Source organism: Cryptomeria japonica, chromosome 3 (assembly GCF_030272615.1).
Source record: "Cryptomeria japonica chromosome 3, Sugi_1.0, whole genome shotgun sequence".
NCBI lineage: Eukaryota > Viridiplantae > Streptophyta > Pinopsida > Cupressales > Cupressaceae > Cryptomeria > Cryptomeria japonica.
In genome coordinates this window covers 345,796,180-345,808,417 of record NC_081407.1, presented here as the reverse complement: position 1 = coordinate 345,808,417, position 12,238 = coordinate 345,796,180, and the positions used below count along the sequence as shown (strand labels likewise).

At 35.8% G+C, this 12,238-nt stretch overlaps 1 protein-coding gene across 9 annotated transcripts in view; it reads left to right on the top strand.

Moving 5' to 3' along the window:
• LOC131034831 (uncharacterized) overlaps window positions 1-8,460 on the top strand; it is a 41,534-nt gene extending 33,074 nt beyond the window's left edge. For all 9 annotated transcript variants that reach the window (XM_057966426.1, XM_057966427.1, XM_057966425.1 and 6 more), the window contains exon 3: window positions 7,907-8,460. In XM_057966426.1, the coding sequence (XP_057822409.1) occupies window positions 7,907-8,098 (192 nt within the window). In that variant the 3' untranslated portion in view covers window positions 8,099-8,460. The remainder of the gene's footprint in view (window positions 1-7,906) is intronic.
• Window positions 8,461-12,238: the final 3,778 nt, after the last annotated feature.

The following is a 12,238-nucleotide window of genomic DNA, read 5'->3' as shown; positions in this document are numbered from 1 at the left end:
TATATACTTGTCTGGAGGGAAAATTGATTAATTTTCCAACATGAGCCAACACGGAGAGGGAATTCCCGCTCATATTTGAAATGTGAAAATGGGTTAAAGGGGCCCCAAAAATGAGGGGGACCATGGCATGGCACCATGGTCCTATTGAGGACTAGGGCACCACGCCTTGGTCCTACCCTATTATGGGGCAAGGATCAAGTGCCTTATGAATAGGAAATGTCAAAAAATGATGCAATATGGAAGGGGCATGAGCATAATCAGATCCCAAGCAGGTGCAAACACTAAGGTAAGGACCCAAATGCAGTCAAAATTGCAAATGGGTGCAATTTTAGGACGGTACAATAATATTGATATAATGGTTATCTTAGTCATTTAGTTAGTATTTGGAAACTTCCTTGTCTTTAGTTAGATATAGGAAGTCTCCTTTATGCCTTTCATTTTTCTATTCTCGATCATTTCCGTTATGGAAAGATCGTCTTGTAATTTTCTATATAAGTAGTATTCCTCTCCTCAATTAATAACATCGAATTATCATTTTAGGTCACTAATGTCATTTTCATGAAGATTTAAAAAGCATGGAATTCTATTAATTACTAGACACTATCTCCCATTTTTTAGTATGTTACTTAACTAAATTGTAAATTTGTTCATTCCATGACCTTGATTGTTGTTACCTCATTGCCACCACTGATGTACATGGAAACTGATTCATGGGCATGACCATAGTTGGAACACTCGCAGAGTACTCGGCGAGTTTTCTGAGTTTTTTATGCTCTGCAAGTTTTTGTGACTTAAACTCGCTGCAAAAACTCGGTGAGTCTGCGCTAAAAACTCGGTCGTCTGGGAATAAAGAGAAAAAATGGCAGAAAACAAGTTATTTTTCATTTCTTGTGTTCTATTTTGTTGAGAGGGGGAAAAAAACTCTTCCAAACCCTTGACTACTGATTTCCATCGATTTGAAGCGGATTTGAGGCAGATTTCAAGTGGATTTGAGGTGGTTTTTCAAGAAAAATCATATTGCCATGTTGTTTTTTTCTTTTTCTATGCTTTTTAAAAACATTTTATTTATTTTTTGTTGCATCTAGATGAATAGAAAATCATTCCTAAGTAGTCAAAAATATTTTTGAGTCATCGGAACAAGATTTAACACTATTTTTGACAAGTTTTGTTGAATTTTTCACTATTTTTTTGAAGAATCTCTAGTTTTTCAAAAAAAATCAAACCCTAATAGTTTTTTTTTTTTAACTTTGAATGATGTCTAAAATTATTTCAACTAATTTAGATAGTTTTCTAAATTGTTTAACTAAAATATTAACTTTCTTTTTTCACTTTGTATGTGTAGGTTAACTAACCATTAATTATGGCAAATTCTAATTGGCCACTAGAACCATGCCCATCTGGATATGTAGGCACCTGTCCTAAAGGTTCTAGAGATAGGGCTTGGAGGTATGCCTATAAAGGACCGGAACCTGGAACAGTGATTTGCATAATTTGTGAAAAAATACTTCATGGAGGCTTAAACCTCCTCAAATACCACCTTGTAGGCATAGACAAGCTTGATGCTAGAGAATGCATTGGGACTACTGCTGAAATAAAAAGAGAAATGAATGTCCTACTTTCAGCTAGGGAAGAGAAGAAATTGCAGAGGGAGAGGGTAAAACTAGCCATGAGATCAGCCATAGTTGATTCTCAAGGTGCTTCTATTGACATTGAAGAAAAAGAAGAAGCACTTCAGGGCATAGTGGGCTCTCGTCGTGGCCCACGTATCTGCAAACCCAACACCACTTCACCCATCGCTTCTGCTTCCTCTAGTAGAGTACCTGGCACTGCTTCATCACCATCAGGGACACAGTCCATAGGTAATTATTTTGTGCCCAGGAATACACTTGGAGCACAATCATCATTAGAGGCCATTGGATGGAATAGGGAGGCACATGAGAAAACAGACATTGCATGTGCTGATTTTTGGTACTTCAACAACATCCCATTCAATGTGGTAGACAATCCTTATTGGCTGAATTTGGTGACCGCAATGACAGTTTCAGTAAAGGGGTACAAGGTCCCTTCTCGCAAGGATTTGAGTGGGAGGTTAGTAAATAGTCCACTTGATTTCATTTTTAATTTTTTTTAGATTTCTTGTTTATTAAATCAAAATTGTGCACTAAGACCTAATTTCACTTTGTTCTTGTAGGTTGCTCACAAATGCAGTTGATAGGGCAAAAAAAGTGGTGGAGGACCAAAGAAATGAATGGAGAAAATATGTCTGCACCATTCTTTCTGATGGGTGGACATATGGCAAAAACCGCACCATCATTAATTTTTTGGTTGCTTGCAAGGACAATATTGTGTTCTTGAAATCGGTTGATGCCTCTAGTAAGGTGAAAAATGTAGAAACATTGGCTGGAGTGTTGGAGCACATTGTCATGGAGGTGGGAGTAGAGAATGTGGTGCAATTCATCACAGATAATGCAATAGCATATGTGGCAGCAGGTAGAATCCTTTTGAATTATCACCTTTGGTGATATTTTCATTTGTTGTGGCTTTGTTTTTCTTGGTTGTATCTTTCTTAAGAATAACTTCTTTTGTAGGTAGAATCCTCCAAGATAGGCACCCTTTTTGGACACCTTGTGCAGCACGTCCTTGACGTTCTTTTGGAGGAAATAGGAAAACTTGATTGGGTGACTCCAGTTGTGGAAGATGCAAGGAGGATCACCCTTGGGTTCTACATTTGATGAGAGAGCACACCCAAGGGAGAGATTTGGTGAGAGATGGTGTCACAAGGTTTGCAACAATTTTCTTGACGTTGCAAAGCATTCTTGCCGCATTGAATTCTTTGAAACAAATGTTTGTGAGTCAAGCATGGCTAGACTCACCTTATTCAAAGAAGGCTGAAGGAGAGGGTGTCGCATGCATAGTCTTCGACAACCATTTTGCACAAAGGGTTGCAGAGATTGTGAAGGTAACTTCAAAACTTGAATTTTTAATTATTCTTGATTCAAGTCTCTCATTACTAATTTGTAACTTCATCAATTAATCTTTTTGTAATTTGTATTTTTCAATTGTAGGTGTCAGAGCCCTTGGTTAAAGTTCTCCGCTTGGTAGATGGGGATAAAATCCCAATGGGGTATATTTATGAGGCCATGGATAGGGCCAAAGAGTCTATCAAAAATTACTGCAAGGGGGATAGACTCAAATTTGATCCCATTTGAGAAGTTATTGATAAGAGGTGGAACAATTAGCTCCACCAACCCATTCATGCAACAGGGTACTTCCTCAACCCTCGTTTTAAGTTCGGAGGTTCTTACTCAGATCCTAATGGAGAGGTCATGGAGGGCCTCATTACATGCATTCAGAGGATGATACTTGAGGTTGAGGTGAGAGACCTCATTGTGGCCGAACTCCAAAATTATGAGGAAACAAGGGGTAAGCAATTCTCTTCAGAGCTGGGCATAAGAGGAAGAACCACTCAAACCCAGGTATAACATTTGCCAATTGGATTTTGGGATCTAAAGTGATTGATAAATTGATAAATTATGTTTTCGCTTTTCTCTTTCCTTTCTAACTCTTCAATTTTTTTTATTTTGCAGATGCTTGGTGGCAAAGTTGGGGTGGAAATGCCCCAAATTTCAAAAAATTGCCCTCAAAATCTTATGTCAGCCTTGTAGTTCATCCAAATGTGAGCGCAATTGGAGCTTGTTTGAAGCCATCCACATGAAGAAGAGGAGCAAGTTAGCGCAAAAACGCCTCAATGACCTTGTCTTTGTGCAATATAATCTTCGATTGCGCGTAAGGAAGGTAGAGGAAACAGTAGGTGGTCCAATTTACTTGGATGATATAGATCCTTACAGTGATTGGACATCATAGGAGCAACCTCCGTTGTTTACAGAGGATGACATCACTGATTTGGAGAGGCAGGCTATGGAGGAGGAGGGGGGTGGATTTGGTTTCACGCTAGATGACATTGAGGAGGATGAGGAGGATGAGGAGTCATTGCCAGTGCCAAGAGCAGGTAGAGACATAGCTTCATCCAAGATGAAAGACGAGCCACAACTTGAGCTAGACATATTGAGCGAGGAGGCATAGTCACACTCACGAGTCACGTCACGCCCATAGCCACAATAGACTTCTAGGACTAGACCCTCTAGTTCTACGGCTACCTCTCCCCTAGTTTATACTAGAGTTGGGAAGAGGAAGATGTAATTGTAATGATGTATTTACTTTTAATTTTACAAAAACTTTTTACTATTTTGCTTCTAGCCATCAACATTCCTCATAAGGATGTGATTTTGCACCCACTTTGCATTTAAATATATCTAGACTCAGCTTGTTTCTTTTGTGTTCTCATTTATTGACTCATTGGATGCATCTTCTCATTGAATTTTGCAAAAAAAAATGCATTTAAAAAAAAATTTAAGCGTGTTTTTAAGTTGCTGAGTACTGGCCGAGTTTTTCCTGAGTTTTTTTTTCAGGCCTTGGTGAGTTTTTGCTAATGGCGAGTAGTTCAACTATGGGCATGACAATTCTATATTCACAAGTTTGCTAGACACTTCTTTGATCAATCAACAGCCATAATGTTCATGTTTATCTAGACTCAACTTGTTTCTTTTGTGTTCTCATTTATTGACTCATTGGATGCATCTTCTCATTGAATTTTGCAAAAAAAAAAATGCATTTTTAATTAAATTTAAGCGTGTTTTTAAGTTGCTGAGTACTGGCCAAGTTTTTCCCCGAGTTTTTTTTTCAGGCCTTGGTGAGTTTTTGCTAATGGCGAGTAGTTCAACTATGGGCATGACAATTCTATATTCACAAGTTTGCTAGACACTTCTTTGATCAATCAACAGCCATAATGTTCATGTTTATTGGCCTATGATCCCATAGTATTGCCTTTCTATTGTTTGCATGACCGCCTAAGATGGCTAGCTCCGTTGTGTGTGATAAGTGATCAAGCAATTCTGAAATCTAGCCGATCCCCTTTCTCTGACTTTGATTTCTGTTCCCATTGCCACCACTGATGTACATGGAAACTGATTCATGTGCATGGCAACTCTATATTCACAAGTTTGCTGGATGCTTCTTTGGGCAATCAACAGCCATTTTTGTTGTGTATTGGCCTGTGATCCCATGGTATTGCCTTACTAATCTCTGCATGATCACTCAATTGATGGTTGGTCCAGTTGTGTGTGATAAGTAAGCGATCAAGCTTTTCTTCAATCTAACCATTCCCTTTCTTCAATTGCATCAAGTAAACATTTATGTGGAAAACCTCCATATGCACAAATACCATCTTCAATGAAGTTGTTAAAAGCGTGGACTGTGCTATTAGTTACTGGACTATCTCCTTTTTTTCATTTGGTGACTCAACCAAATTGTTGTCACCAACTGTGTTTTTTAGTGCAGTCCAGTTTGATAATTCCTTTAAGTTTTTCCAACGTGTTATATAGATTGACACGAGTCAAAATTCTATTTAATTTAGTCGGAACGAAATCAGCTTTACTCTCCACATAGTTGCTTGTGAGGCTTGCAAAAAATATCTCAATGATGCATGGTTGTTGCTCCTCCTGCATTTGTATTAGCTTCTTGTTAGGTGAAGCTGATATGCCACCATTTTCATGGAACAACTTTGTAGAAGTTAGCACCTTGCATTCTAGTTTCCTGCGAAACTTACCAGGACACGCTGCAGCGTTTGCAATAGTTTTCCTGAAAAAAGATTTTTATTTGAGTGGCTTAGTCCTCCTGTATTGCAAACAATAATCTTTCATGGGCTAGCTGCTATATACTAGATGCGAGCCCTGCTCTTGGGCTTGCTATGATGTCCTCTCTATGTAAAGATTGTAGTGGGTGTCCTGACTTGTTGGATGGAATTAAAATGCATAATTTAAGACTATGCACTGAAAAAATATCTTAACCACCTCTACTTTATCAACGCATGCTGGCTATAATGAAATTATGGGTCTCCATCCTATCAGATAAAAGGAGTAGCTAGAATTCATGACAAACACTTGCTGGACACTGTTTGGTCAAACTCTCAAATGTAATGTTAAGCAGAGAAGCAAAAGGCTCCCCGTCAAAGAACACCAGACGGAATGCTCTAGGATTCTCTAGGTTATGCATGCTGAATGCACATACAAGAGATAGTGATAGAAAATAAATGTTTTTCCTTCTAAGGTAGTCAAGATATAACATAAAGAAGTTGAAAGAGGTGGATAGGGAAGTTAATACGTGGTTATGCTTCAAAGCCAAGTTAGAAAGAAAAGTAGTACCTTAAAACTTTGGATTATGCTATATTTAGGCAAAAGTAGTACCTTAAAACTTTGGATTATGCTATATTTAGGCAAGGGCTTTGCTTGATTCTTTTTTCAATAGTTTAATATTATTTGGAAAGGAAGGTGATTTGTTTCATACGATGGTTCAATCCTGTATCCAGTTGGCTTTATTTGCATCCAAGTATGGTCTAACCAAGTTAGTGTCAAACCACCTGCATAGCAAAGCAATTCATTGCTTATTTTTCCTTTGTTGGCTTCTGAATCTCACATGAGGTCTCAAGCACAAAATTCACTTCCGATGCTAACAAAAAAGTAGGAACATAATTTTAAGAAAAACATTTACAACATACCTCAGGTACTTCCCACATTTAGTGGTTATGATTAAGCTTCTAATTTTCAAAACTTCTTAACGGTGTTGGATCAAAATGGAATTTTACATCTCTGCCACTGGAGAAAATTGCCTGCATCATAAAGAATCATTACAATATTTCTTGGGATCTTCGCAGATCAACAAATGCATTGATATGTTTAAATTTCTTATGGAGAACAAGTTTTGTTCCTATGTATTAAATTTTCCTGTGGCTTCAACAATAGTTACATTTTGTTCAGTTTAAATTTGATGCCGAATTAAATGTAGGATATGCCCTCTAGTTTGACTATAATCCTGGTAAAGATCATAATGGTCTGCAACAAGTTTATTCATTTTTTTGGTCTTCCACAAGAGGTTGATGTAACGACAGTTATGTGTTGGGTTGTAGGCATTCTTATTTGGATTGGGTAGCCATAGAAACTAGTTACTTTACATATAAATGGCATTTCTGACTTCAACCTTTCAAGATGTGTTCTGCAGTTGCTTTGTATACTTAAATGTGTAGTTGAATGTATACAATTTCTCAAACTCTCTCTGATTTCAATAGAAAATGTTTGCATGGATGTTATTGATAGAAATAGTTATACCTCCTTCTATGTCCCAAAATATGGCCTGTGCTTTGAATAGCTAGTCTTTATAAGCCTCGAGTATGACTCCACACACATTAGGATTAGGATCGAAGAGAAGTCTTGCTTTACTGATTAAATTCTTGCATTCAACTTAATGTTTGAAATCACATCGGAATTTCCCTTCAAATTTTGAGGCATTGATCAAGGGGCAAGAGTATATGGTTTAACATGTTTGATGTTCTTTTCAAAATTCTCTTTGATTGTTATTGTTGTGGTGATGGATGATGATGCTATTGGTTCTTCTTTTTCTTGGACTGCTGATACAAACATGTGGCAAAGCTAGTTTCATCTGCTACTTGTTTCTGTTGAGGGTCTTCTCGTCATGTCTACTTATGTTTATATTTTTCTTTACTGATAAGTTTTTCCTGCTTTGGCTTTCCTCTCTCTAGTTTTGCTCCTTGTTCTAGGCTTTTAGTGCTTTGAAAGTCACTTCCTCAGCTCTCAGGGTTCTTGTTTTTACCCTACTACTTCATATTGTAACTGGATGTATTTACAAGCCTTATTGACCTATTGTGGTCACTCATGCAATCATATTCCTTTCTTTAATCACAAATATTTGGAGAGCTTGTGAAAGATAAAATATCAGTTGTATGCTAGCCCAGGTAAGTCATGATAACGATGATATTCTTTGTGAGATTTTGCAGGTGAACTATGGGGAGTTTATGCATGGATTGATGAATGAAAATATACAGCTCAACAGAAAGGTCCTCTCAGAGCTTGCCATGCATGAACCTTACAGCTTCAAGTCGCTAGTGGATATTTCCAAGAATGCTTTTCCAGGGAATAAAGCTCAAAATTCTACAGTTACAAAAGAAACCACAGCTATGAGCAATTGATCGATGCTTCTCTAAAGTTACTTTAAACTTTAATCTCTGAGAATGAAATTGTATTTTGTAATGCCAATGATGTAGAATCCATGGGATTAAGAAGTCTTTGCCATCTTGTTGTGGCATTGAGAAGATAATGCACACCTAGAGCAGCTAGGTCCCCAGTTGCTTGGTATGTATGTATTTTGGAAAAACTGCCAATTCCATTCAAGTTGTAAAAGCCCAGACGAGACGTTGCCTGGGATGAATTGGCAGAGTATAAATTTCTAGAAGTTGTATTTTGATGCAAATTTTGTTGGTAATAAGTGTAAAATCTAATATTCAGGGCTTACAAATCAGAATGTGTGGCAGAGATCTAAACCTGTTTGGTAGTTTCTTTTACTTAAATCTCAAGCACACATTTAAAGAACTGTATAGCAAAGATAGGTAATTTTGGACATGCTTATAATTGTGTTTCAAGCTTATTTTGTGTGTTTGAAGAGACAGATTTGCAATGCTTTTGATATGCATAATTACTTCGTGGAAATTCATTATGAACATTATGAATTCAAATTATATGAAGAAAATTTAGGGCTCAGATATGCATGATTTTCATTGATTCCCTGAGTTCATAATTGTGGAACTATTTACCCATTGGAGATTCAATTTCATCGAACTTCAACAGAGACAAGTAATTGGAAGATATAATTACAACAGGGTAAATTCTCAAATTATGCGATATAATAGTTCTCCAAAATAGTAATAATACATCTAAATAATAAAGCAAGATAGGTTTTATCCAATTATAAATATTACGTAACAAATGCCCTCTTTATCTATGACATGCAAAGTGTTGTTTGAGCATTGAGATCATTTATCTCGAGTAAGCAGTTGCTGTGTTGTATGCCTATTTAGGAGTAGTGAAAGTGAACTAAATTTTTCAGCCGCATAGTTGAAGTAACAGTGTTTTTCAGCTGCGAAAACATGCACAGTGAACGAATTGTGGAAAAATGCAAATAAGCTGACAAGGATTTTTATCAATTTAAGTTTACATTAATTAAATAATAATTTTATACATCCTAAACAAATCGATAGCTCTGATTGTCGCATTGGCTTGTATGAATAAAGAACACTTAGTTTTGCAAATTGAGCATGTGTTAAAACACAAGCGTGAAAACAATATTCCAAGGAAAAAGGGGAACTTCTGTGAGTATGCAAGGAACATGGAAATTTGTAAATATCAATCTTTTGAGGTTAATTTAGTTAATACATTCAGTTTTCGGTTTCGGTAATATTCCTGCATGTGGCAAGTAAAGTATTCTTCACTGACTATAAATAAAAATAAAAATCTTATTTGTTAAAAACTTGAGACCATAAATTTACGCCATTCTGACCTACCTTTCAAATCATGGCCCAACAGTGGTATCAGAGCTTAATTTGAGAAATATGTTGGAGGAATGGTTAAGGCACTGTTTGTTGCTAGAGTGTGCAGACTAACCTAGAGTACGTGAAGATGCATACAGATCATCCCATGCTGCAGTTATCGAACATTTTATTTTCTAAACTCTGCATGTGTCTTCTGCCTTTGTTGATTGTATTTTATCCACTGCCAATGCCAGTCTGCGAAACCAATATGGTTCGTCGCATACTGTTGTGAATCCCTGCAATGGTGGACAATTTTTTTTTGAAGTGATTTTGCATAATGAAAAGTTTCTTTAAAGGAGGGTAAAGGAAGGTGATGAAGCTGGTATTCTATATAATATTCTTTTTAAGGAAAAAGGGAGAGAAGTGTAAGGATCTCCATTTTATTTAAGATATCAATTTACATAATTATATTTAAAACAATTTGTTCATTACGCAAGGACAAAAAAATTATAATACATTTTGATATAACAACTGCGAAACAATTATACTTCTTCGAAGTTCTGTATGACACAAAGAACCACCGACCTTGCACGAGGATGCATAACATCTCAAAACTGGCAAGGTGATGGAATCTAGTGCAACATAGTGTATCTACAATCTAAGATATCATTATATTGACACTATGATATGGAAGAGAGTGAATATATATATATTCAATCAATAAGCATATATTAAGAGATCAAGCATTTGAGTTGACTACTGACAAATAAGTTAAAGTAGAGGCTTACTTCTAAAAATTTACCCTTCTTTTGGCTACATATTCGCTACTCGTCCAACATACAAATAATACACATTGATCACACAACAATGTATATATAAGTTTGCGGAAGCATACATAGCATACATAAGCTTACAAGAGTATACGAGAAAGATCATGAGTATACAAGAGCACTCAAAACATACAAAAGCGTACATGAACATACAAATGCATTAGTGTATACATATCTATATGACCACTTAACAAGAATCGAACACAACATCTTTCATAGTTATTCTAAGATATCCATTACATTTGTCAAGAGACTAGAAGATCGTGTCAACATATAATGAAAAATGAAAACCATCACTATGCCACAAACTTCCAAAATATGACTCTCTTCAATTTAATATATGATAAGATCATCAAAATCATTGATTAACAATCTCATGTCTACAAATGGAAAGATAAGATGATCCAACCTTAATTGTATGAGATTATATGTGATAATTAAAGAACAATAACCTCTAAGATAAAGGATTCAAACATATCCTAATCCAACATGCCAACACTACTCATTTCTTATCATTGATGATTCATAAACTTCATTCTAATAGTTAGGGTTGTTTATTAAGTTAATAACAAAGAAACCATTATTGTCCTTCATATGGTATTCTCACCCTATATTTCATTGTGATGATATAAATTTATGGTGACTAGACACCTTAGAGTTTTAACATGAAAGATCCAAACTTCTCATTCAAGAAGTTTTTATCATCATTATTTAAATATTATAAACTTCAACAACAATCCTATAATCTTAATTCCTTGGAAATAATTTTACAATGTCATTGTACAAACCCCCTAATCAATTCTAAAATTTCACAAATAAGACATGATTATCTCAACTAAAAGCCAACCACATGTTAAGACATGAATACAGGATTGACAACCCAATTGGATGACACACTAAAATTGTCTTAATAATATTCATTATCATCAACATTCAAATTTTACAAGATGGTAATTTCCTTCATGAAGAAAGGACTAATTTATGTAGAAAATTATAGCTATATAATTAAGTGTGATCATTCCCTCCTTAGAAAATGACTAATTTGTATAAGATTTTATGAGAGTGCTACTATCTTTTGTTTTTCAGTGTTCATGACGACCTTAATGGCAGAATTATACGCATACTCACTCTTGATTTCAGATTGTTTTCAGACTATTTTCCAAGTTGGAGATTCTCAATGATGAAATATAGGCCTACACTATACACTATAATAATGTGCCTTGTAATAGATATCCTGAAAGGATGAAGAGACATTCATCAAAGATAACAGTAGGGGAAATTTTTGTCAGATTTGTTTGTAAAATTTTGGTTAAGCACGCTAAATATTTGACAAAATGCCTCAACGGAATGTGACCGCCTGGACTGCAATGTTACTGTCTACTTGCCAAAATTTAAAGAGATCTTAGTGCATGAATGGCCTACTCAATCAACAAAACAATTGAAGAATACCCATCCAGAGAAACTACTCGAGTGGGATGATCATGAAACCATGAAAAGATGGAAATTCACTGCTTAAATCTAGCAAGTAGAATGTAAAACCAAAGACAACCCTGAAGAAGATATGCGAAATGGTTTAAGGTAAAAGACTTAGAATTTAATTGCACATGTGGATTTCACTTGACCGCAACTAAGCTTTGCCCAATTGCGCTCACACCTTAACAGATTGTTTAAGAACAATCAGTGGTTAAAAAGAATAGAGCTTACCTAATCGAAGGACAAAAAGAAAATATTCCTCTTTGACTCGGCTATTGCAAAAGACAAGGACTAGATATTATGGAAAGTAGTGCTGAGTATTCATCAATGATCAAAGTTCAGAAAGGAGGAGGCAGTAATGCTAACACAGTATTTGGTTTGATTTGATTAAAGTAAGTTTGCTAATGTACTACTGCTTGCCATCTGCTTTTACAGAACGCAGATCTGATTCTATTTAACATGAACACATATAAGTCAATCTTCATATTTCTGTTGCCAAGGT